Source organism: Talaromyces stipitatus, genomic scaffold (genome assembly GCF_000003125.1).
Source record: "Talaromyces stipitatus ATCC 10500 scf_1105507295555 genomic scaffold, whole genome shotgun sequence".
NCBI classification, from domain to species: domain Eukaryota; kingdom Fungi; phylum Ascomycota; class Eurotiomycetes; order Eurotiales; family Trichocomaceae; genus Talaromyces; species Talaromyces stipitatus.
Genome location: NW_002990116.1, coordinates 2,522,707 through 2,547,806, shown reverse-complemented (window position 1 = coordinate 2,547,806; position 25,100 = coordinate 2,522,707). Strand labels below are relative to the sequence as shown.

General features: G+C 47.1%; 8 protein-coding genes across 8 annotated transcripts, besides 2 other annotated features; 3 read left to right on the top strand and 5 right to left on the bottom strand.

Moving 5' to 3' along the window:
* Positions 1 to 706: 706 nt before the first annotated feature.
* On the bottom strand, positions 707 to 3,820 carry TSTA_120430 (protein kinase activator Bem1, putative). The gene is made up of 4 exons (XM_002482242.1): positions 3,687 to 3,820; positions 3,301 to 3,396; positions 2,295 to 3,047; positions 707 to 2,225 (listed from the first exon to the last, which is right to left on the bottom strand). The coding sequence occupies exons 1-4, from the start codon at positions 3,690 to 3,692 to the stop codon at positions 1,236 to 1,238; spliced, it is 1,845 nt and encodes a 614-aa protein (XP_002482287.1). The 5' UTR covers positions 3,693 to 3,820; the 3' UTR covers positions 707 to 1,235.
* A 181-nt stretch (positions 3,821 to 4,001) lies between these two features.
* Positions 4,002 to 4,061: a microsatellite.
* Positions 4,062 to 4,875: 814 nt separating this feature from the next.
* TSTA_120420 (SAC3/GANP domain protein) lies at positions 4,876 to 7,046 on the bottom strand. The gene is made up of 3 exons (XM_002482241.1): positions 6,707 to 7,046; positions 5,413 to 6,637; positions 4,876 to 5,360 (listed from the first exon to the last, which is right to left on the bottom strand). Exons 1-3 carry the CDS (start codon positions 6,774 to 6,776, stop codon positions 5,147 to 5,149), a joined length of 1,509 nt encoding a protein of 502 aa, XP_002482286.1. The 5' UTR covers positions 6,777 to 7,046; the 3' UTR covers positions 4,876 to 5,146.
* A 120-nt stretch (positions 7,047 to 7,166) lies between these two features.
* Positions 7,167 to 9,204, top strand: TSTA_120410 (vacuolar protein sorting protein (Vps36), putative). The gene is made up of 3 exons (XM_002482240.1): positions 7,167 to 7,352; positions 7,416 to 7,551; positions 7,600 to 9,204. The coding sequence occupies exons 1-3, from the start codon at positions 7,252 to 7,254 to the stop codon at positions 9,184 to 9,186; spliced, it is 1,824 nt and encodes a 607-aa protein (XP_002482285.1). The 5' UTR covers positions 7,167 to 7,251; the 3' UTR covers positions 9,187 to 9,204.
* Positions 9,205 to 9,772: 568 nt separating this feature from the next.
* TSTA_120400 (conserved serine-threonine rich protein) lies at positions 9,773 to 11,932 on the top strand (the record flags this gene model as incomplete). The annotated part of the gene is made up of 2 exons (XM_002482239.1): positions 9,773 to 11,117; positions 11,139 to 11,932. 2 exons carry the CDS (start codon positions 9,773 to 9,775, stop codon positions 11,930 to 11,932), a joined length of 2,139 nt encoding a protein of 712 aa, XP_002482284.1.
* A 3,436-nt stretch (positions 11,933 to 15,368) lies between these two features.
* On the top strand, positions 15,369 to 18,029 carry TSTA_120390 (mucin family signaling protein Msb2, putative; the record flags this gene model as incomplete). The annotated part of the gene is made up of 2 exons (XM_002482238.1): positions 15,369 to 15,575; positions 15,600 to 18,029. The coding sequence occupies 2 exons, from the start codon at positions 15,369 to 15,371 to the stop codon at positions 17,538 to 17,540; spliced, it is 2,148 nt and encodes a 715-aa protein (XP_002482283.1). The 3' UTR covers positions 17,541 to 18,029.
* Positions 17,981 to 20,893, bottom strand: TSTA_120380 (RING finger protein (Zin), putative; the record flags this gene model as incomplete). The annotated part of the gene is made up of 3 exons (XM_002482237.1): positions 17,981 to 18,033; positions 18,190 to 18,280; positions 18,506 to 20,893. 3 exons carry the CDS (start codon positions 20,891 to 20,893, stop codon positions 17,981 to 17,983), a joined length of 2,532 nt encoding a protein of 843 aa, XP_002482282.1.
* Positions 18,746 to 18,772: a microsatellite.
* A 335-nt stretch (positions 20,894 to 21,228) lies between the features above and the next one.
* TSTA_120370 (uncharacterized protein) lies at positions 21,229 to 22,871 on the bottom strand. The gene is made up of 2 exons (XM_002482236.1): positions 22,399 to 22,871; positions 21,229 to 22,335 (listed from the first exon to the last, which is right to left on the bottom strand). Exons 1-2 carry the CDS (start codon positions 22,563 to 22,565, stop codon positions 21,498 to 21,500), a joined length of 1,005 nt encoding a protein of 334 aa, XP_002482281.1. The 5' UTR covers positions 22,566 to 22,871; the 3' UTR covers positions 21,229 to 21,497.
* Positions 22,872 to 23,109: 238 nt separating this feature from the next.
* Positions 23,110 to 25,047, bottom strand: TSTA_120360 (efflux pump antibiotic resistance protein, putative; the record flags this gene model as incomplete). The annotated part of the gene is made up of 4 exons (XM_002482235.1): positions 23,110 to 24,250; positions 24,299 to 24,731; positions 24,780 to 24,809; positions 24,868 to 25,047. The coding sequence occupies 4 exons, from the start codon at positions 25,045 to 25,047 to the stop codon at positions 23,184 to 23,186; spliced, it is 1,710 nt and encodes a 569-aa protein (XP_002482280.1). The 3' UTR covers positions 23,110 to 23,183.
* Positions 25,048 to 25,100: the final 53 nt, after the last annotated feature.

Below are 25,100 nucleotides of genomic sequence, written 5' to 3'. Positions count from 1 at the left end.
AATATCTCACTCACCAATACCTCAAATAGCATTCCAACCTAACAAACATACCATCAAACGAAGAACAAATCATTAATACCAATCAACAACCAAGCCCTGTTTGCCACGGAAGACAGAATTAGCCCTAACTCCCGCATTCGGTATTTACCTTCTACTTAGGCCCAAGAAAACCAACGACATGCTTACTTACTAAATCTGTATTATCCCTCAAAAAATTTTACGATTTTCAAGTTCAGACCTAGCTTCTTTCATTATTCCATTTTTCATGAAATATTCGGGGGAAGGAAATTGAGTTGTTCTGACCTTTCTATGCAACGTGTATTGAGTGATGGGGATATTCTGCTTTTCTTCTATTTGACTGATAATGTACAGCTTATACTACCCAGGTACCTAAGCCTAGCCTCCATTCATCTCGTATTTTCACACTGATTGATCAAAGGTATTCAAAATGGCACTATTGTCGTCCGGATCGCGATTTCCAACTTCCACGATTCCGGTACGACATCCATGCTGCAAGAGTTCGAAGAACTTTATAAAACAGTAAGTATAATAGATAGACGCTTAGAGTTCTTACACATCCGTGCTGAAAAATGTCTTGAGGGATAGTTGATGGAGATTTATCCCTCTCTTTTTTACCTTCACAGTGGGAGCAGTTACCAGCGAAAATCATCGTCCAGGCTTTCTCCAAGATGCTAATTACAAGATAGAATCAGCAACTTTTATTTATTCATGCATTATGGACCTGAAACTATCTACTATTTCAACATGTCTATCTCCCTCCCCTCACCCACATACATCGGGCGATCAGGAGAGAAAGAGGGAGAAAGCATGATAAACAATTAAAATAAAAAAATAGATAGATACGCTCACAGCAAGGCAAACGATACTGCTGTACAATGGTATGAACAATGACCATATTGAAGAAGAAAAAAAAGTGTTTTGAAATCGACCAGAGATCGAAGAAGAAAATGGTTACAAGCTGTAAGAGCAGGGAACTGAGAACTGTGAAGTAGAAGGGAGGTCGGACTTGATCAGGGGTATGAAGTGACAAACATAACATCATATGAGGGGGAAAAAAGGCGTGAATGCCAATCTTGGAAAACATAGCGGGCGTATCATCATTGGTAAAAGAGTAAGAGAAGAATGCGCCGTTAAAACACCTGGAACAATATGCAGAACAAATGAAACCGATTAGGGAACGGAAATAAACGAAAAGAATCCGTGGAGAAAACCAACTATGCAACTGAAACACGAAGGGTGAGTTTCGAGTTTCGTTGAAGAGCCGAGTCTAGATCGTGATCACTGAGCATGTCGATAAAGTCATTGGTCGATTCATCCCGGTATTGGACTACCATTTCGTTGTTGACCTTTAATCGCTCGCGTAGTTTATCCTGTAACTGGTGGAAGTTGACATCGCCCGGTACGCGGATAGCAATGATATCGTCCTGGAAGAAAACCTTCACTTTCATAGCGTTGTTGCTAGAATTGTTCGATGCCTGCGTAAGCGAGCTGGCCTGTCGATTCATTGGAGGGATCTGTAAATCGGTACGTGATTGCGATGCGAAGCTGTTCTGTTGAGACAGAGATGGTTGTTGGCGCTGGTGAGGCGCGCGAGAAGAAGGCACACCATTTGGTGCTGCATATCCCACGCCAGAAGCACTGATACGTGCCTGAGACGACTGCCGAGAGTCGGTGGGCGAAATATCGTGACCAGATGACTGCTGAGATTCCCCGGAAAATCGGTATGTATCCTCGACTGCATTAGGGTCGATCTCGAAATCGCCAGGACGAGGAGCGAATAGTTTGCAAACAAGAGGGCAGCGAGAGATATGCGGTGGCATTGCCAGCAGCTTCTTGATGTAATCATCCAAGTTTTGCCGCCGGCCGTTCGAAATAGCATCGGTGACATGAGTCACAGGACCAGGCATGAACGGCAATGTTCGAGTTTTTCCGTTGTGGCCAGCTTCATCCTCGAATTGGGTTAAAAGAGCAATTTGGAAATCGTAGAAATCATGATAAAAACGTGACAATTCCCAATGAGTACCGTCCTCCATCTTCGCCTCAATAATGTACCAGTATTTGTCGTGATCAAAGCAGTACCGGGGAATAGAAGCAGATACAGGGGCCAAAAGTCGGGTGCCTGCAGCCGGCTGCGCGTGGTGCGGTTGTGCATATCCTTGAGAATACGGTCCCGCCGCTCGACTTTCCGATCTCGAATGATATCCCTATTTAAAAATGATTAGTTCCCTTTTTTTTTTTCCCTTCCTGGCTTGCCAACCAGTGTAACAACTTACCTGTCCATTGGCGCTATGATAAGAGCCGTGCCCATTCATTGACAGCTTCTCCATGTCGTTGGAGACGGCTTGCATGCCTGATGCAGCCATTCCATCCAACTTGCCCAGCGTGATACTGCTATTCTTATACTCGGCTGTCATCTTCTTCCACTCCTCCACGCGAGGCACACCTGCCCTTCTGACAGCTTCATGCGGATCCGGTACAGCCTGTCCCGTTGCCATATCTCTGATTTCGATGAAAGAAACTGGTATCAAACCAGGGCCACCCAAGCGACCAATGGGTTTTGCGACAAACCACTCGGGGTTTGATTGTGCGATAACGATAATAGCTTCGCCGGCCTTGGCTTCCAACTCATCGGGACGTTCGGCCTTGAAATCATATACCACCACACCATAAACCATGGCGCCGTTTTTCCCACTAGTTGACATTCTGAAAGCTGCCTGCTTGGTCGTATTCGTCGATGATTCCTGACGTTCGTGATGAATGGGACGGTCTGAATATCCAGAATCGTGAAGTTCCTGCTTGAATGACTCCTTGCTGTCGCCGCTTTGGCGATCTTTTTCGTTTTTGTGTACGACTTCGAAGAATGACACGGGAACCAGGCCACGGGCGTGGGGAACTAGAGGGTTGGCGGCTTCGTACCAGTCCGGATCGTCTTCGCGACTTATGACATGAAAAAAGTCACCTTTACTAAAGGCCAATTCCTGGGTGTTGCCGGGGGCCGGTTCGTGGTCGTAAAGCGCTTTGATAACCTATTAGGAAACAAAAGGTGAGTTTAATCGCTTCGGTATGATAAGTACGCGCACGAGTCATCAAAGGCGATAAAAAGAATATTCCAGAGCGGAAACGATGTAAGACCAAACGGGATGAAAACGGAAATGGGAACAAGGACAAAAAAGAAAAATTGAGGGATCAAAAGACACAACAGAAAAATAAACATCGCAAGCAGAAACGTGGCGGGGCGGCGGCAAAGGCGAAGGCAAGACAAGGCAAGACAAATCTTACCTTTTTCGGTGGCAGGATCGCAAGAGCCGATTTGGGGGTGATCGAGACGTGATGTGACTTGGACTCCTTGTCTCCTTTTAGAGACCGTCGAATGGCCTGGATGATTGAGCAAGAATTGAGGTCAGCTTGGAAACGGATGTAGTCATTGGGGGAAGTTTTGATTCGGAAGGGATGAGAACGAGGGGAGCGGGGATGTGTGGGTGTTTGAGAGTTAATTAGTGCAAAGTTAAGCAGGCATGGATAACATGGCTGAGATAAGAGGTGATAGACTAAGAATGCCAGCGAAATGATGAGACGGCGCAATAATCTGACAGGAAGAATTGGTGTAGTTATTGCAGAAGGGGTGAGACAGCCACATAAGGGAAGGAGCGCGACCACCAGCGTACCTTCATTGTTGACGCTTTCTGTTCCCTTCGCAAATGACAAGGTCAAGTCTCTAGACACAGACACCGGTATTAGTGGTCGCAATGTAGGAGAGAATGTACAGGTTTATGTACAGTCGAGGAACGCGATCGATTTGATTGACGATGGTTACTCGATAAGATAGATACTGGACGCAAGGAAAGCTGCAAGTGGGAGACTGGGGTTGGTGGACTAAATCGAGTGGTGTCGTGAGAAAGGAGTGAAGAGTAATAAATCAAAATCGAAAACGAGAGCAAACGTCGTTCTAACTACTGTCTGTACTCAGTGGACTGCGAGATGAGGAAGAGAGGGAGAGAGGGAGGGAGGGAGGGAGAGAGAGAGAGAGAGAGAGAGAGAGAATTGTGTGTAGTATTACAAGTTACGGAAGGATGCAACAGCGCCGCCCGCCTTCAGTCCCAAGGAGGGGGCACCAGAACTGTTCCTTGGGGAAAGGATTGGACTAAAAATTTAGGCGGCAACAAAGCGTCCATAGAGGATCAGATATAGCTGACCAGTCCCAAGGAACCAGACAAAGCTGGGATATGTGTCTGGACTGTGAGCACGGCCAAACTAAAAAATTGCCGGCAGCAAATAACAAAGACGCTGGCCCTCGTGGGGACCTTTTTTTTTTTATTTGGGTACACTCTCCAGCTAAATTATTTATCCACCAGGATGCTGTGGAGGTGTTGCGTTTCAGGCCCTAGTCAGTAGTCACTTAGTCAGTTTGCCAGGTCTATGGCCCTATATCAGATGACGATCATGTGACTCATCTGATACGCGAGAGCATTGCCTGGTGGCCAATCAAATCTTGTTGGGCAGCCACAAAAGAAGAGACAAAATACACAAGTCCGATATCTCTGCAGGTACAGACATCTAAATTCCTCCAACCAGTCATACAGGCGGAGTTCTAGGCTTATCATGCATCCCGCCCAGAACTTCTTCAGCTGAACTCTATAAGATTAAGATTAAGATTTATCCTTCCGGTTTCCGCTTATGCACGGTCTAACGATCTACTCCGTAGAAGAGAAGTCAGAACATTACGTGTGCCTAGATGGCTTAGTACTGCAATGGACACGAGTCTGTCACAGCCCTGTGTCACCAGTATACAGAAGATTTGTCACTTCGATCTACGTGTTATGATATGGTCCTTGTTACTGGTAGAGTAAGACGTATCTCCTGGAAATAATTATATGTATTGCTAACCACCCCTGTAGAAATTCCAAATAATGTAGTCAATCCATGCCAAAATTATCATCAAGCCCATGTGGAATATCAATGCATATCCCGGATTCGCTCCAACGCCAACCATCTGTTTTCCAGAATTCAAGAAAAAGCAATCTACGGTCGAAAGAAATGATAAAACGCCTGGTGGACGAAATGCGGAAAGGGGAACTGAAGAGGAAAACTGAGGCGGGAAGAACAAGAGAAGGCTGAGAAGACGTAATCATATCTGTCCCTTGATGTCGACAACTCTGTACGCTTGGGACTTGGCGTCCTCAAACATTCGTCCCGCCTTGCCGGTCAAGAGTCGAACGTGTCCGTCCCGTTCTTGCAGCAGCTCTCCGGAAGCATACTCGAGAATAAACCGGACACTCTGCTCATCAGACTCAAAGCCTAGTTCTTCCGTGATGAATCGGATCTTTACGTCAGGTTTGTATCTGTCGGAGGGTTAGCAGCTTCACATTTCATTGGCCACCAAGAGGGACTCACGTTTTACATATGCAGGCCAACGCCGATAAGCGTTCGCGGTCGACAAACATATCCATTAGGTATGCACCCATATTGGGGGTGTCAAGGTAAAGCTGAAAGAAGCGATGGTAGTTACCGAGGGCCAGAGCGGACCTCACATCCAATGCATGCTTTACAGCCAGGTCCGATTTATCTGTTGGGGTTAGATCTGCCAGCGCGTCGTTGATAGCCGTCTGGTTGCGCGTGTAGATAAAGTAAAGTATACGGTACGCCATAAACTCCATAGGATGACCGCCCAGTTTTTGCGCATATAATGCCCGCAACTGGGTCTGACACTGATTATACTCACCAAGGTCTCCTTTCTCCAAGGCAATCCGCGCATGAATCTCGTAGACGTTTACTGTAAACTCGTTCCGAATATGTTGCACCGTCAAGTCTTGTCGTAGGGATTTGAACTGATCGCAAATGTATCCATAGTTGTTCTCCTTGCGCCATTTCTTTTTCAAAAAGTCCAGGGTCTTTTCAAGGATAGGCAGAGGTCGTACCACGTCCGGATTGGGTGCTGACGTCAACCGGAAATACCTCTTTTCCAAATCCTGGCATCGTCCAACAATAGGTCCTTGGATCACAGTGGCCGCCGGAGACTCGGATCGGGAAGAATCTTGATAGCTTTGAGGGTCCCCAAAGCGCCTTTTCCGCAACTCCAGGCTAGCTTTGGACTTACTTGAGGATTTGCTGTTGTAATCTACGCGTGGCCGCTTGTCAGTGGGAGTATAAGATGCTTCGAGCTGGGTGCGATTGTTAGCTTTTCTCCACGGTGGAGAGTCGCTCCCATCTGTGTGCTGGAACTCGTTGGATTTTCTCTTCTTGCTTCGCTCATCGTGTGCCAGGCCAGATTTCATCGCTGCAACGTTGGCACTGGCACTCCATGGTGATGAAACCAGTGAGTTTGTCAGCACCGAGTTACGCTCATTCTGGATCATAACCTGCGGTAAAGGCAAAGAATTCCAATCAACAGTATCGAGGCTCTCACTTTGAGCTGCTTCCGTGATAACTTGCTTCAGTTTCCTTTCAAGTTCTTGTCGGGAAACACTTGCAACTTGGTTTTCGGGATCGAAACTGCGTTGGACATATTGTCGTACGGGTAAAGGCCATTCCACTCGCTTCCGCTCTTCCGTGGCTTCTTGTGTGGATGTTGTTGTATTATTTTGTACTAGAGTACGTCTGGCTTGGACAGGAGTGTATGCTAGATTCACCGCTTTAGCAATCTTGCTTCTGTACCTAGACTAAAAACAAAGTGGCAATAGCGACTTACCTGTTGGCGCGTACTTCATCGTGGTAGTTGTTGATGCGGAAGCCCGCCATGGCGGAATAGTTGAGCTCATGTTGCTTTGCTTTAGCAAATCTATAATGGTGAAGAATAAAAAAAAAAAAAAAAGGAAACTGAGAGTGAACTGAATTGGGTTCTACGATGGGATAATGACTGGAGAAAGCCTTGCGTGCAGGATTCGAGACTTGTCACCGATGAAGAACATGAAAACTGAGTGAAAGTCAGGGGAAATAGTATAAAAGGAGGTTTTAACCAAACAGCGATGTGTATGAAGAGGATGTGTATGTAGATTAAGAAGGAAGGAAGTACTGAAAGTTCAAAGGTCAGAAGATCTTCGGATTCGCTTAGTGTGCCAATTTTGTCCAACTCACCCGGTCACGGGAACGTCAAGGCATCCAGGCATCCACTTCTTGGCATTACGTTGCTGGAGTCAGGAGGGCTTATCGAACAGCGAGTCTTCTGTTATCCAGCAGCTACATAGTGGCCCAGCATGGTGTTCATCCTTGACTCATTCTATACGTACAGGCTCGATGTTCTTCAGGCCTTTGGATTTGACGACAGCCCTTCGTCCGTCTTTGCTTCCCGATGAGTCGTTACTCTTTGTCCAAGACGCAGTAGGCTTATATGAGGGGTATGCAGCGCTCCCCCTCGACCACATCACTGGTCGCGTGCTGATATTTCCATCCAAATCCAGAAAATATAAGATTCCCAACTATCAAAATGGACATGCATATTTGACGTCTCACCGTATCTGCTACGTTGCAACTGAAAATCCCCGCCAACACTCCGTCGCTATCGATTTGAAGGATGTTGACCGCGCAGAATATCAGGTAGATCAAGCTCTCTGTATTTCTTCTACTGGATGCTGACAAGGCCAGGCCGGTTTTCTCAAGTCCTCTGCCAAGATCACTATCTACCCCAAACCGCAAAAACAGATAATCAGACAAGAGAGTATTACCTCGTCTGTTTCACAGGGTACTTCTACAGGTGCGCTGTCAGCACCGAAGCCGGTGAATGCGACATGGGTCTGTCCCATCTGTTCGTTCTCAAACCCTGTTCCCTCTAACTTCGATCCGGCGACGGCCACTGCTTCCACACCACTTCCTCCTTGTCTAGCATGTGGTATCAAACCACCGTTGACAGTTATACTAAAGGCCACAATTGCAGCCGCTACGAACAGAAAGCCGACTGATAATGTGGACGGGGTCTCAACACAGAGCTCTTCTGAGCGGCAGCAGATTGGCTCTTCAACCGCAAACTTGCAATCAGACACTAACGGCAGCTCATTATCTTGTCCGAGATGTACATTTAAAAACCATCCGTCCTTGTTGGAGTGCGAGATTTGTGGGGCATATCTTGTGTCGTTGGCACCAAAAGATAAGCTTGCTACGGGTCCACGACGCGAGGAGTCTCCAGCGCCCATGTTCAACCAGTCGAGTATAACGAATACTGAAATCAGCGACTATATCAAACTTTCCTTTCGAGGCGGAGGCGAGAAGATATTCTATGAGAGGTTGAGGGGGTGTCTAGTTCAACGGAAATGGCTGCTTCAAAATGCGCCTCAGATACCCCAACCGTCGAGCTCTCCGGCCCCAGAAGCGACCTCATCGCCTATTCCCGGCCGGTCCAATGATACGACGCCGAAACCAACTGCCGTTGGTATTGCAGGCTTAGAGATGCGTGGCTTGGAAGCTCGGAAGAATACTGAACTGGTAATTGGAAATGCCTTTGAGGATTTGGAAGCATTGATGGCCTCTGCAAAGCAGATTGTCTCGTTGGCAGAAACACTAGCCTCTGAGTCAGGAATAGCCAACGGAGAAACAACTGAAGCCAGTACCGTCCTTTCCCAATCCGCGGCTGCTCTGGGAATGGTCACAACAAAGGACATGCTGGGTTCCGGTGCGGAAAATCTATATCTATCCGAGTTAGCACGGAATCTGGCCGAGTACTTGACAGATGATCGCAAAGGAGTCTTGCGCAAGGAAGGCGGGATTATCAGCCTTGTTGACCTCTGGGCTCTGTTCAACCGAGCTCGAAATGGCGTTGAACTCGTTAGTCCATCCGATTTTGAGCAGGCTGCACGTTTATGGGAGAAACTTAAGCTTCCTGTTCGTCTGCGTCGCTTCAAGAGTGGGCTTCTTGTAGTTCAATCGAATGAGTGGAGTGATGAGAAAGTCATCCAACAACTTGACAGGTGGCTTCAAGATCTTCGATATCAAGTCCCTACTGAAGGTTTACCATGGAATTGGGAGAAATATAGCCGCGGAGTCACGGCGCAAGAAACTGCGCAACATTTTGGTTGGAGTGTGGGTGTAGCTATAGAAGAACTTGAGATGGCTGAGGATAAGGGAGCTTTGTGCAGGGAGGAAAGTATTGAGGGAGTCCGGTTCTGGAGGAATCTCTTCCTTACTGAGGAAAGTAATGATACTGGACTTGAACAGAGGATATCATCCTTAGCATTTTGAATATACACATTTAACTGGAGATGTCCACGTCTACTCACTACTTAGGTAACGAAAGTGTTGTAAGCTGATCATAACCCTGAAGGAATTCATATATCATAAAATCCTGTAAATCTCACAGCAATAGCTGTTAGCAGCTCTACTATTCAGTATCTTCTTTGGGCCAATTCATTTATCTCCGACTCTTTGTGTAGGCTTATCGGAGCTATCAGTGGGGACGATAAGCTATCTACCCCACCCCCAAGCCAGGCATCCATCCAGGGCGACTCTTTCCCTCCTAAATGCTGTTTATCATCATTCTATCGAAGGCCAGATGTCTCGTAACATTTAGAGGTCTAACATCTGCAGAGGAATTGGCTGTCTCTGTTTGATTCCATTTGATGGATTTCTGAGCCTGTTGCGATTCGTCGCAGCACGCCCTTATCAATGCTGTCAGTTTAATATATTGAGTGTTGATTTATCAGCTTTATACAAGCATCGACATCGATTTTCATCAATAGCCGTTCAAGGTGCACCTCTGAATTTGATCCCAAACCCCTTGTATACCTTATTTGTTCGAAGTTCGTCATCACATCTCGAAATAACGGCAATGAGCACGCGAGCTCTAACGCCGACCTCCATCACCAACTTCAGCCTGGTCCAGAGCAGACATACCGCAAGGCTCGTCACTTGCAATGCCGCAACATCCGCTCACATTATAACCGGATGTTCTGTTCAAGTACGAATGTTCTGGGGCCGAGGCTGGAAGTATGCCTGGTATAACAACCAACACAACCGAGTAAACCGACGAGATGTCTTACACGATATGGCAAAAGCCTATCGTGGAAAATATGTGCTCATCAAACGAATGGCGAACCGCAGGTCGGGACGACAAGAATTCTGGAAAGACTGGGATAATAGTCCGAAGCAGTCACATCATGAACGAGGGGATAACTGGCTCTACTCAAAAAGGCAACGAAATTATTGGAACGATGATATGAGTGCGCTCGTGAAGAAGATTGAGGAGGATCCGTATAACTTCCTCTTTGGGAAGAGTAATGAGTATTTGCGACTAGGGAAGGGCTGGTCCTCGTTTTGTCGTTCGTTTTTGGATCCTGAGGCGTCTTCGGAACAGAAATCGACTACGTCTTCGGTGCAGGATCACTCGGTGAAGAGCACGACTGCTGATGTATCTGCAAAAGATTCGGAAGTGGGGAAAGATAGCAAGGCTGATACAGTGAAGGCGAGAATTTCTTCTGATGTTGAGGGCTTTCAGTACGACCCTGTTAGTGGTCGAATGAAGCGCTTAGAGCAGTCAGCGACACAGGTAGCACGAGACGAGACGAGAGATGATAATCGAGGAATTGATATTCCGGTCAAAGTCTTCACAAGTTCTGAAGGAGCGAGACTTGAGCGTACCGTTCCTGAACAAGGATCTCTCAGACCTAGAGACGATGCACTATCAGCGCCAGAGCGCAAGCCACAGGCCAACAATGATAACGTCCTGTACATGGCAGGTCCAGGACAAGACAAATCCGTCACATCAGAAGACCGGTCAACAGCGCCGAATGAGAATCTTCAACAGTCAGAGATCACTCAAAACCGGGAGAAGAAGATACTGCACTACGAACCCAAAGAAGTGACAGAAGACGATGTGGACTTGCTTCGTGCAAGCGACATCCGGGCAGCCTTCTTTGCCGGCGAGACAAAGCAAGAAGTGGCCGAGAAAAAGAAGAAGCTCAGGGAGGCTATGGAAAAGGATTATACGTTGACTACTAGCGAGCATGTTGACGAGTTGATACTGCAAAATCTGAGGCGAAAGAAAGATGCTAGCCTTGCAAGCGAGACTGTTCCTGGTATTGCATCCCCAACAGGTGCGGTGCAAGTTCACAATGAAGACCCAGAGGTTGTTCAGGAAGGGGAAACAAGAAATACAACTACGAGAGAGAACGTCAGTAAGTCGACTGTCATGACAGCCATACTTAATAACTCCATCGGCAAGACTCTCGAAGACGCAAGACGTCTTATCAACGATGTCCATCTCCTCACCGACGATATACAAGAAGCATGCGAGAGACTGGAAGCATCTGCAAATTCTCCTTCGGATACATTACGTATTCTGGCATTTGACTGTGCCAGTTCTCAGGTTGTCTGCGCCGAAGCGACTTCGTCAATGCATACAGGGGAGCCAATCCGCCATACAGCAGATGTACTACTACGATTAAACAATCCAGCAAAGTTTCTACCATACTTTGCCAAAATGAAGGCAGATGGATACGAGATTGTTTCGGGGGGTGGTGATGTTCTCATATTCAGGAAGACAGTCACTAATGGGTCTGTCCAACCTGCTGGATTTGATGGCTTCACTCTAGATGGCAAGGAGATACCCGACACCGACGCACCGATTCCTGAGAAAGGCGATTCCCCACCGCAGCTTTCTCTAGATAAAGACCCGTCAAAATCAAGACTAGTACACAGACAAGAGATTGTTTTTACAGGTGGCCCTCCAAACTGGTCACCCTATGAACCGCCATCCTCTAATCCAGTCGCTGGAACAATTGAACCGCAACCAACCGAGACCTCTACCAGATCACCTTTCTCAAGATTAGGCAGAGGCCTCCGTCGCATCGTCTTAAGCGGTGTTGCAACCGCAGGTACATTCTATGCTATTGGGGTTGTATGCGAATATTTTGTGACAGGTGGTCAAGATGGTCTGGGTCCGGAGGGATTTACTGAATTTGAAGCTGAGCGGCGACGAAGGGAGTACTAACTACGTAGTTACATGTAATACAGGCTTTGATTTGTGTATTAGCGACCAATCTCGATTCCTAGAAATACTCTACTCAATGAATACAGACTCTACTCAGTCATAAACCATCTTCTCTTGAGTCTTGAAAGTACTCTTTCAACGCACTGAATACAGGCACATAATTGGCTCATCCATCAATATACTCCTCCCCGTTCTTGGCAAACAGGAACAGGCTTAGCGCAATTCTCCATCATCCCATCTTTCGGCAAGAATAACCTCATTCAATACACATTCTTTTTGCCGTTTCAGATAATCATTGACTATGGTAATATCGTCTATATTGCTGTGTGGCTGTGACGATGGATCCGTTCATTGGACTTGTGGAATTGTTTCATGTTTATATGTACTGTGTATTGAGGCTTGTGCCCAAAGGTCAGGAATGAGATGGACAAGTTAGATGTCGGATTAAACACTTACTCGGATCTGATGTAGTACAAACATATTTGGCACATCTCACACCTAGCTCAGTGAGTCATGACAAATACGTATATACAAAGTAACTACATAGCAAGGCGGTTGTTTCATCAAAGCTCATTCCGGGAATAAAAAGTCTAAGGTAGATTGTGCCGAGGCAATAAATTTTTTCTGTTGTTTCAAAATGAGACTGTGATAAGCCACATGTATCCATGGATGTCTGTGGTGCAGGTTAATTGTTAAGTGAAAATGGTGGTATGCTTGCTTTGTATAACGGACTTTCGTCTGATATGTACAGATATCTTCAAATCTTGCACTCTGACTTATGGGTATGGAATCATGTATGGATCGAGTATTCTAACTCACATGACTATGTGCTTGTTGATCTTTGCCCTCCCAGAGTATATGATCTATCAAATATTTGCTGAATGAGGATTTTAACTAATCTCGGCCATAGCCTAGGCCTTCATGATTGTGCAACCACTTCCAACCAGATGCAAGTCATGTTGACAATGCTGGCCGAGACTGTCAAATGCACAAGAGATTCTGTACAACAGTGGTGAAGGACGAATTGTACGAATTCCAATGCCATGTTTTCACCCGAGACAAGTGTGTCATGAATGGAGACGAACTGTCCGAGTCGAGATGAAGTTTGATCGTTCAGGGCACTTCTCCTGGCTTAGCCTTAGCATCTGTTTGGCGTTGCTCAGTCATGTTTGGACTTTGCACGTACGAACTTGAGTCATCTTGGCCGCCTAAACTCTTAGGAGCCAGAGTCTAAAAACTAAAGTCGACGTAGTGCATGACCAGTCAGGGGCCGAGTGAAGATTCGGTGATTACTTAGCCGGACCTACTGTAACCCTCCCTCAAGCCCCATTCTCTGAACACCCAACTGTCGGCGACTCTTGTTTATGAAGGTATGATTGTGACCGGCGGCTTAGCCCATGGACTGCGACGACGCCGGTTCACACTAGATTAGTATTTGGGGTTATCTCGACCACATCCGTCAAGTCTCAAGTCGCTGGGTAACAGAGCCAGCCTAACTAATCGACATACATAGTAAAGTACTCGAGAACATGGTCTTAGCACGAAATCGCGAAGAAATCCGTATGTTTGGGTGAAAGGGGCAAAGCCAAGTCTTCCATCCGAACATGTCATCCGGTCAGTGGTCAGTAAGAGAGAAGCAAGCCCCGGTGGATAAAATCAAAGACACGGCTATATCAGACCTATTAATTAAGCATACAGCAACAAAGCGATGCCACCGAAAATAGCCAGTCTCTTTTTCAGGTCATAAACAACCGACGACTCCCAAAATCTCACGTACATATCTGTATGTATTTTGGTGCACGCACTTTCTTATTCTTATTGCCACGATCAGGTACCGTTGCCTCTCAGCTTAGAAACACCGGTGGGGCTTGGCTGCAGCTTTAACCCCTGCCGCTTTTCCGAAAAGAGTTTGACGTTCCAATGTAATCCATGGAAAGTGTTACAAGCGCTATACTGGTTTGTGACTAGAATGATTTAGTTGCCGTTTTCTCGTCTCGTATTTGAAGACCCAGTACTCCGTAGTGAAAAAACATCATGGGATGTTGAATACGCGTGCTTGCGGAGTCTATCAAAATTTGAATGTATTCTCGATATGTAATACTATACGAGTGTAAAAGTCTCGTCCAATAGCAATCGATACACGCGGATCAACATGTAAATCCTCTATTGAATGATATGCAGAACTGGGAGTGGCTCTTGTAACGAACCACGTAATGAAAGCGGGTATTCCATACAACACCATAAATCACGTGGTTACAGTTTGCTCGTATCATCGACTACTACGTGTATCTGTAATACGTACGAGGTGGTACAGAGTAATGCCCCCGTCTGTTTGAACAATTTCCCGGGATCCACTGTGCCATGACCTCTTTGATCATCCTTCAGGTCGTGATTCTAGATTTTGACCTTGTTTTGTATGTCAGAATGCTTGCTGCTGGCAATGCTTGGCAGTTCTTTGCAGATTGCTTCGATACGAGAGTTAGAATGAAAAAAAAAACGCATAATTGAGATTGTGCGAGTCCGTACGGAGTACAAATGTGTACACTACATATCGGTCTGTCTCGAATCTCTGGTACAGAGTAGTGCTGCCAGCGTACAGAGTAAGTACTTGTTAGAGGAGACAGCGTGTACGTACTCCGTACAGTCGATATCAATACATAAACATGCGTATTATTACAGTCTAATACGCAAACCCGTGGCTCTGAGCCAGCCAACCGCTCGTAGTGGGGCAGCCGGACCGCTGACTATTTATTGATTTAATTAGATCAAGCAGTGCGTGCCATTAAGTCCTTCAGTGCTGACCCGCCCGCTCAGCCTTCCCCCTAACTAACTACCTAACCTTTCGCTCCGCCGTCTTCATCCTGCTTCCTCCTCTACTCCATTCCATGTCTTGCTGCTACCGACGATTTGCTGTCTTGTTTTGCGGTGCCTCGCTCGCCCTGCGTCGACGCCTTTGAACGGGACGAATTTATTGACAATCAACAGCATTCGCCGCTCCCTCTGCATGTCTGTCGTCGCGCAATTCTCGCATCCCCGTCTATCTTTAAAGTTCTGTCTCGCACGCCACGTCTAAACAGCCTCGATAGTGACGTCCGCTCTACGCTCCTTTAACAACGTATTCACTCGTTTAAACCAACTCTAGGGGAATTACATTTATTCCCCATCCACTCGTTTGATTGTGCAAGAAAAAGAAATAAAACAAGTCGGTCGTTAATTGGGTCATCTTCCGAAACCCTTACATATCGTGATAATAATTGTTGCTGTGGGTGGGTTTCACTGTGTGCAGAAAAGAGAGTATAGTGTTGATTGTTTGGGATTTTTCAGTCATATTCGATCGTGAAATTGATATTTGACACGCCATTTTTCGTTCCTCGTTTATCGACCTCTCGTGAACGCTTACGAATAACGATCGCTTCGAAATAGGATTTCTTCCAAGATGCGCTCAATCAGCCTCGTGGCTCTTGCCGCGCTCTCGTGTGCGACCGAGTCTCTCGCAGCAGAAGTTCTGCGTCCCAAGTACTATTTCCCCCGTGATGTCAACCGACGTACCAACAGTACTTCAACTTCCACGAGCAGTGGTACTTCCAACGAAGTCGTTGTCCCCATCTACGTCTACGTCGGTTCTGATGGCCAATCCACTACGGTAACTGGAACGCCTCAAACAAAGACTATCGTCGACCCTGTCACAACGCCAAGCCCGACCACTGTCGCTGCTGGTGCCGTGACAGCCGCCGCTGCAGGCTCTACGACTTCGCCAACTCCCGATTTGTTGGCTGCTCTGGGAAGCCTGTTCGACCCAAGCACAACTCCGGCCGTAGGCTCTACAAGTGGTCTTCCTACTAGCGTCGTTCAGCCGACAGCTGCAACTTCCGCTCCAGTCACAGTCCCCGTTACAAGCGGTGCTGCATCTGCCACATCTACTAGCACCAGCTCAGATGGGAACTTGGTTTCTGACCTTTTGGGATCTAGTGGATTGCTTGGTGGGCTATCGCCCAGTTCAACCGCCTCGTTGAGCGCTCCTGGTATCACGGTAGGTCTTTCCAGCATCTACTCGTCTCCTGCGATACCGACGGCGACCTCGTCTGTGCCTGCATCCGTACCTGCATCTTCTGTGTCCGCGTCCGCGTCTGCGTCTGCTAGTAGCACTAGCAGCAGCAGCAGCAGCACAAGTGAAGGTCTTCTTCCCTCTTTTCTGTCTTCACTTCTTCCTATTGGTGCTACCACTACCAGCACCAGCACCAGCGCCAGCGCCAGCGCAACTGGATCCAGCTCTGCCACAATCTCTTCTCAGCCTACCACTTCAACTGGCCTTCCTTCTTTGTCAATCCCCATCTCCATTCCCAGTTTGACATTGACCTCGTCCACTGCTGTTATCCCTACTGCTTCCAGCGGTTCGGCTACTAGCATTCCTGTCAGCATCCCTGTTAGTATCCCTGTTAGCAGCAGCCCTGCTGTCCCTACGGCTACAACTTCTAGCCCGTCGTCCAGCGGTGCTGTCACGACAAAGGTCCCCGGTTCATCTACAAGCGCTTCGTCCAGCAGCGCTTCTGCCTCAGTCTCGTCTTCTGCTCCTTTGACTGCTACTTCAGCAACTGTCGCTCCTTCTTCGATTGCAGTGCACTCTTCAACAACACAGACCACCTTCAGCGCATCCGAGACCTCTACTAGCACCACCGCTTCAACAGCCACCAGCGCCTCTTCAACGCAGACAACCCAGTATATCCCACCCCCAGTTCAAAGCCCGACCGAGACCAGCACTGGAACGACCGCCACGTCATCCTCTGGACCTACGCAGATTCCTCAGGCTATTTCACCTCCAGGTGGCACTCCAGACACTCCTGAGAACTCTACCTTGGTTCAGTTCGGTTTCAACAAGGCCTTGTCATGGGAGACTGTTGCTACATCTGCCAATTGGGCTGACCAAATCTACTACTATACCCCTATCGGCGTTGCATACGCTCTTGCTGACTCCACAAGCGACGTTGTCAACTACTGGCTCGGTTCGTACGATACCAAGAGCACTCTCGGCTACGACACAACCATTATCAAGTTCTTCATTCCCAGCGATCAGATCGACACTTTGAACGGTCTCCGACTCTTGCCATCATCCAACTTGTACAAGCAGCCTAACACACCCAATGACCCACCTACATACAACCAGGAGTCGATTGTGAACCTTTTCTCTATGCTCAACACTGACATTCCCCTTGTTGCTCAACAACCTTCTGGATCTGCCCCTTCCAGCAAGCCTGGCTCAAACGGAAACGGTGGCTCGACTGGTGGCAACAATGACAACGGTTCCAACCCGGGCGATGGTAGCGCAGCCAGCAGCAATAACGTCCGCACCAGCTCTATCGGCATTGGTGTCGGAGCTGCTGCCGGTGCCGCTGCTTACGCTGGTGTCATGTTCTACGTTGCCCGCCGTTACAGGAAGCGCAAGCAATTGCACGCTCGTTCACCCTCGGTCACCACCGCTGCCATGAGCGATGTTGGCGGTGCATCCATGTTTGCTCAAAATGCTCGCATTTCACACAATAGTGGCCGAAGTGGTCGTACTGCTATGATCAGTGCACCTGTCATGTCCGAAAACTCTTTGGGATGGAACTAATCTGAACGACGTATCAAACTGACTTGTTTTTTCTTTCTCGCACAATCAAATTTCACCCTTGTCCTTACCACCGCCTATCCTGTATTTTTTTTTCCCCGACAACTATCGACTTCGCTATCGACAGATTTCCTTATATTTTCATTTCCTCTTCCATCTTCTCTCATGGAATTTCTGAACTTTCAATTATTCCCCATTACGTTTTAACTTTTTCTCTTTTTCTATACAATCGTCATACCCCTTACTTATACCTATATATGTATATGTCTAAGGTGTTACCATTCTCTTTCCCGACCTCTGGGGGTCTTTTTTCCTTCTTATCATATGACTTCCTAGTTGGAAGTACCTTGATGAATCTTGTCTTTTTACGCAAGATGCATTCTATGGCTTGCGACTTCTTGTACAGATGTATATTTGATATAGTGAGGTGGTAGATGTTTGAATTATGGTGGAGGTGATGTTGAGTTGGGTTTAATGAATACTTTTACTTTTATTTCTTGGATTGATATTGTAGTCTGGTTTACCTATAAAGTGGACGACAGTGCCAACGTACGTAGAGGGGGTTGAATATGATTATGTATTGAATGTCATGAACTGTATCTATTAGGTGTGTGGTTGACATCCATGGATGCACAATGAAGCCGTTACCTACCTATCAGGTATTGTAGCCCTAATCGAACTGTGGATTGATTTAGAGTTCTCTCGAGACGACGACGGTAATACTTGTATAGAGTTGTCTGCTTCTGTCGACTTTATAGGACAGTCATACAACTACAATTCACGCTCGCTCTGGATGATAACAAGAACAAATAAACGATGAGGATGTTCAAACTAATGTCGACCTACAGATTTATCTGTCACAACAAACCCATCTAATACTAACAGTCCCAAAAACTATGATCATATTGATATCCAGAGTGGCAATCAATTCGAACGATCAATCATGAAATATCAACAATAACAACAACCGCTTCCACTAATTTATCTGCCATGCCCTGAAGTTCCCATTTCCAGCGTCCTTCTTTCCATACTTCGATTAGCCAGTATTGCCATGATCGGTTGTGGTGATGGTTGTACATGGTCGGTATACGGTAAAGATCGGGATGTCGATTTCCTAGTTTCTGAGATTGGTTATCTTGCCATCGTAATGGGAGATTGGCATTGAGGATCTGTTTCCCTGGACGCTGGTTCTGGTTCTGATTATTTGGATTATTATTATTATTATCATTATTATTCGTGTTGTTGGCATTGTCAATCATCAAGGATTGTCGTAATCGCCATTCCCGTTCAGCCTGTTCCCCGGCTTTGCGAGCAATCACCTCCTCATCTTCTGCGAAGTATAGTTCGCATTTATTACATTCCGTGCATCGAGTACCGGGGTTGACGCGGAAATGTTCACAGAAATGTTTGTATCCGCTATCTCCTTCGTCTGCTTCTGCATCGGCAGCATTGTTATTGTCGTCCTCTCTTCCTGCAACAAACGGATTGCGTACAGCGCCTTGTTGTTGTTGACGACGAGATGAGGGTCCGTTTAATGCTTTGCGGCAGATGTAGCACATTGAATAGCCGCATATGCAAGTCAATTTGTTGCAGCCGGAGGACTTGACGAATGACAGATTGCATCGAGGACAGGTTCGTTTCACTGCTGCAGTGCGGGCAGCTTCCACAGTTGTGCGCAGAGATTGCTGAAGCGGTTCTTCACATGTATGCGGATCTCGCCAGTTTTTGTGGCAAGTCATGCAGCTCACTTGTCGACAGGAAGGGTTCTTGCATGTAAATCGGGGACTGCGGGTTCGGAGACATAGGTTTTGCAATGAGACACGGAAGATGGCTGCTGCCGTGCGCGGGTAGAGAAGAAATGTTATTAAGAATGGTAAGAAAAGTAAGGGTATCAAATCGAGAAGTAAAATGGTCGTCAAAATCGTAGAAATGAGGTTCCCGCGGCGAAATCTCCAGGATATGCCTCCGGTGGGAAAGCCAGAGGCCGAAATAGAGGATGGATGGAAGATCGGATCAATCTCTGCATATGAGCAGAACGGACAACGCACGAGTTTCAGGTTGGATATTAGTAATGCTTCTGAAGCGAGGCGGTCCTCGAACTTGTGATAAGTTTCTGAACCAGCCTTTTCAGATAGGATAGCTCTCTTGACGAGCATCGAATCCAAATGTCCCTCGCATACCCCATGGCTTACAGGCGCAACACATTTCAGCGTTGATCTTTCTGGATCCACGGAATTATCCCATCCCTGACCAAAGACAGCTTCATGTAGGGTTCGTCGTATGCAATTGAAACATATCATATGACCTTGATCCGATGAGCAGGCAGAGACTTGTTCGAAAGCCACGTCGTCCAAACAGCATTGACACTCGTAGAGCGCGTTCTCGGCCATAGCGTCCTTCTCATTGATCTCTGATGCGAGACGATAATCTTGATATTCCTGAGTTTCCTTTCGCTCGCGGAGAAGCGGCGCAATCAACGCCTCCTGTATCTCATTGTCGAGTTCATCGGAGCCAGTCTTTTGTCTGAGGCGGGGAATGGCCAAGCCTGTTCCATCGCCATCTCTAAACCGCTCCCAGATGATCAGAGGGTTATCATCTTTGGTATTATCCTTTTTGCGCCGGAAGGGATTCAGATTGCTGATAGTCGCTCGCCATCCTTTCCTGGACAATTCCTTGAGTGTCGGTCTCGCACGGGTGTACGAGAAATTAACTTCGGCCAAAACCCCGTCAATAGTACTCCGACTCAATCCACTGAACTCTTTACACAGAACCGCCTTGACGGTATTCTTATACGTCTCACTCCGAAACAGTTCCTCAGGAGCAACCACCACATAGTTGTCCGCCGATAATCCAGGGCCGACCGCATTATTGTTATTATTACTATTATCATCCTTCCTATCAAGAGGTATATTCCATCGCCCCTGCACCCACTGCTTTTTATGTCTCAGCAACTGCTCAACACAGACATGAAGCCGACTCTTGCCATCGAACCGCATCAACAGTTCCCGAAATACTTCGATACGTACATCGGGAAATAGCGCTGCGAGTATAACTATCGAACGGTTCCGGTCTTCGAGATCTGCGCGCCGTTCATCGTGTTCAAGCAGAGAAGTGATTGCTTGTACTTCGGCTTCGAGGGCACGGGATCGCGAGGTGCTGCCAAACGGGTTATTGCGAAGTGCTTCGTTGATTGTGGCTGATATAGGTGTACTAGGACGGGGGCTTGTCGTTCTCGTCGTTATATCCGTCGGGTTCAGAGTATTGCTTCCTGTCGCCGTGGTTGCATCTCTGACGTTCGGTGATCCTCCTCTGGTGTTACGTAGTGGCGACGTAAATCTCGGTTCCGAGGGCGACATGTCTCACTCATGTGTGGTGGTTCATCGTTAGAAAGGACAAGACAGGGTAGCTATTCTCGTCTAATAATGGATGAAAGGACAAGTTATCTGAATGAAATAATGTTGAGAGAGTTGAGGAGTTGAGTGGATTATTTGGGGAATGCGGAGCCTGGAATGGATACTATATTTAGCCACTAGTCCGTACTGGGTTACGCAAGATCACTCAGAACGAGGTAGACCAATAAGAGTGCTTACTAGGCTGTCAGCCCCGCCAATACTATACTTGGTTAGGATTAGTGTATGATCTAATCAACTTCATCCGATGTTTAGCATCTGATCTGGTCAGCCAGTCTCGTGATAAACATTAAACGAGTCTATTATCACGAATCTAAAATATCTAAAGAACATATCTAACAGCCAAACTCCATGTCCTCCAAGGTAAACATCGAACCGAAAACTGGTATGATCGACGCAAGATCCGAGTACCAAATCCCATCCATCTAGAAACGCCAGAGTAGAGTGTGGACGTGTAAGTATCGACAGAATAAGCCAAGAATCTGAAACAAGGCGTAAAGACGTGTATCAAATGTACATATATGGTCATAAGGTTCATCATTCTATTCGCCTACAAAGAGCGACCCAACGAATGATGCTTTCGTTCATCATCTAGCTGCAACTTCTCCATCAAAGCAGCTCTCAGTCTCACATTCACAACTCCTCCAACCCCATAAGCAGGAACGATCTTGCCCATTCGCGCAAACGAACTGACAATATAATCTCTCCGAATACGGAGGAGTCGTTCCCGCCAACCGAGACCACCGGGAGGTTGACGATTATATAAATCCAGACCCAATAAATGCATCGGTGTGCTGACGAACTGCATCAGCGCTGGACACGAGAATTGCGCGACGGCGGCTTTCATGCCTGGCGTTGAGACGATCCAATCCGGTACCGAGGAAGCGATCAAGGGAGGAATATTAAAAGAAGCAAAGATTGTCACGCTATCTCTCAAGCAGAACAATGCATATGAAACTTTAGGAATAGTCGGGGTTTGTTTTGCAATTGTCGCAGCAGTTGCAGTGGCAGCTGATAGGGATGACGCACCGGTAGTAGCAACAGTAACGGCCGGCGCGGAGGGATGGCATTGAGTAGACGGGTCACTCGACGGACCAAACAGTTTTGCGAATCGAGCATCTTTATAAACGCATATGGACATATTTACAATCGTTGTAGTAAGAAATTTGGCCGTGCCGGGGGTCACGGTAGAAAAGGGTTGATTGCGTAGTGTCGATGTGACGGTATCGATTGCATTGGCTGTCAAATATGTACCGCCGTACAGAGTATATATGAGTATAAACGGGGTCGAGAGGAAGAAGCCGCCGGGTTTGGTAATCATCGACCGAAGACATGTTGATAGCGTGTGTCGAATCGATATACCTTTGGACGCTTTTTCAATGATGGCACTATTCAATAGATGCGAACGTCAGTCTATGTTCTTCGTACACAATTCACGCGAATGGTCTTACCGATCAATAATAGTAATAATAGGACAGATAAGAGCTCCCGCGACAGCGGCACTTGTAGCATCGGCCGCAAACCTCAGTCCTAAACTGCGCGTATTCCATTTATTCTCCGATTTCGCCGTGGAGATCGGTATGGCTGGAACTTTAGCCTGGGTCGCATCTCGAGACATTGTGAAGGCTAGTGAGCTCACAGGGACCTGAACGAAGAAGAAGATGACGGAAGGGAAAGAGTCGGTGAGGATGGAGTATGAGATTTGGTGGTTTCGAGTGTCATGAATGGGTTTTCCGATGCAATCATATACAGGGAAATGTACAATGAGTCAGGTCAATAAGCGATTAGTAAGTATTTCATGGCGCGCATCAGGATAGAATTATAAGATATAAGACAATAGATCAATACGTATCATTGAAAATAAATAGAAACCGATGGTATCTCGAAGGTAGCCATCGTATATAGATGACACTGATGAGAAGACAAAGAGAGACACGTTGGTCAGCTCATGTCATTCCCTGCCATCAATAAGATAACACGACCGGCCCATACGCCGAATGTTCCGATGTCGAGCCCGTGCGCTAAGACTGACCGGGGTTAGTGGTCCCGGAGAAAGGAGGTCTCTCCGAGTTGACATCTACGATCGATAAGACAGTAAAGCTGAATTCCTGGCAGAAGTCGGAAGTCCTTACAATTCAAGACTGTTACGAATGTATCAAACGTAAGCAAGTAATGGATGCTTAACTATGGTATTACAGTGGACTTGTCATTCCACAGTTCTGAATTGACAAGTTGCTTATCCACCTGTACTCCGTATGTGACCCTCACCCTTCTCCACCTCAGTGGACTCCTGTCTATTTACATCACCCAGCCTCAAATCCTTCAATGTGAGGCTAATCAAAAACCCAAACCCTGCAATAGCCGTGTAAAGAATCCAAACATATGTCAACGCATCCGTCAGCACGTTAAACACGAACTGTCTGTCTTCTCCGCCGGGCAATGACTCGATAATGCCCGCCGCGGCTGTTGATGCTACCGCTATCTCCGTCGCAATCCTTTGTCCTAACACCTTCGCCATGAGCTCGACTTTGGTGCTCACTATATGGCCATAAACCACAGAGCCAGCCACTACCGAGACCGACGCTGCAATTTGCCTTACGAACGAAAATGTCGCCGTTCCCCGTGCCAGCTCTGAGGGCTTGGTGTTCGCCTGCAGGGCAATCAGAGTGGCCTGAAAGTTCGGGCCAATACCTAGGCCGGCAATGATTTGGTAAATGATAATCCGCGACCAACATGCATAAGGTTTCAAGTCAATGTAGAGTCCATGTCCGAGCGTGGTGAGGAACATTCCGAGTATAATAACTTCACGGGAGCGGCCGGTAGTCCGCATATAGAACCCCGCCGCGCCAGACGAAATTGACAGCGCCACGACCAATGGAAGAAGATAGACACCGCTCATAAGGGAGGTAGCGAGAAGAACGTTTTGGAAGTAAACGGGAAGGTAGAAACAGGCCCCGATGAAAACCATTCCGTGACAGAAATTAATCACGAGGACTGTGAAGTTGTACCAGTTGCTGAAGATACTGATGGGAATGATTGGTGTGGGAGCAACTTTCCATTCGTTGAGACCGAAGATGATCGCGGTAACGATACCAAATATAATAAGACAGATAACGGTGGCAGACGCCCAAGGGTATTCGGAGCCTCCGAATTCAAGGCCCAAGAGGAACATCAGTGTAGCACCGACGATAAGCACGAGACCAATCCAGTCGATTGCGCGAAGGCCTTCGACGATGCTTTTAAGATTGTTGTCGATTTTGAGAAAGAAGAGGAGACTTAGCAAGGAGATCCCACCAATTGGCACTGTATCAATGTGTTAGAAAAGGAATTTGTGGAGACAGAGGTACGCACAATTGATGTAAAAACACCATCGCCATGTTGAATAGGTGGTAAAGGCGCCACCAATGATAGGTCCAACAGCACCAGCGATGGCCCATGTAGCACCAAAAATGCCTAAGTATGCTGAACGACGGCGCACATTGAAAAGGTCAGAGACGCACAGATTGGCCAGTACGATGATGCCTCCGCTTCCTACTCCTTGAATCGCCCGTCCCGCGATCACTGTGGTTACGTTCCTGGCCACACCGCACATCAGACTTCCGCATATAAACAGAACCACGGATGTAGTTAGGATGAGCTTTCGGCCCCAAATGTCGCTCAGTCGACCCCATAGAGGAACAAAAGAAGCATTAGCTAAAAGATAGGACGATGCGATCCAGGAATATGCGCTGTCGGATGCCTTGAATTGTGCAACAATTTTTGGGAGAGCCGTTGAAACGATGGTCTGTTGGGTCAGCATATTACTCTAGCTTATGGGCGAGAGATCTCATACAATATCTAGAGCAGCCAAGAAGACGCACAGCTACAGACAAACCGTATGAGTATCATGGTGCAAGCGACAGTTCAGTAAAGACACCTACACTGAGCGCAGCCATTACAATTGCGATTCGCCGCTTGCTCTGATGGTCCGCCGGAGAGTCTTCATCTTGGAGTGGATCCGAAGTTGCAGCTTCAGTTGTAGCTCGCTCTGATATGTCCAACCCATCTTCCATTTGATAGGACAATTCAGGAGGATGGTTCTGCCCAGCCTCGGCTACCATGTAGAATGGAAGTATGGAATAAAAAATCTAGAGAACAAACGAGTGAATGCAGT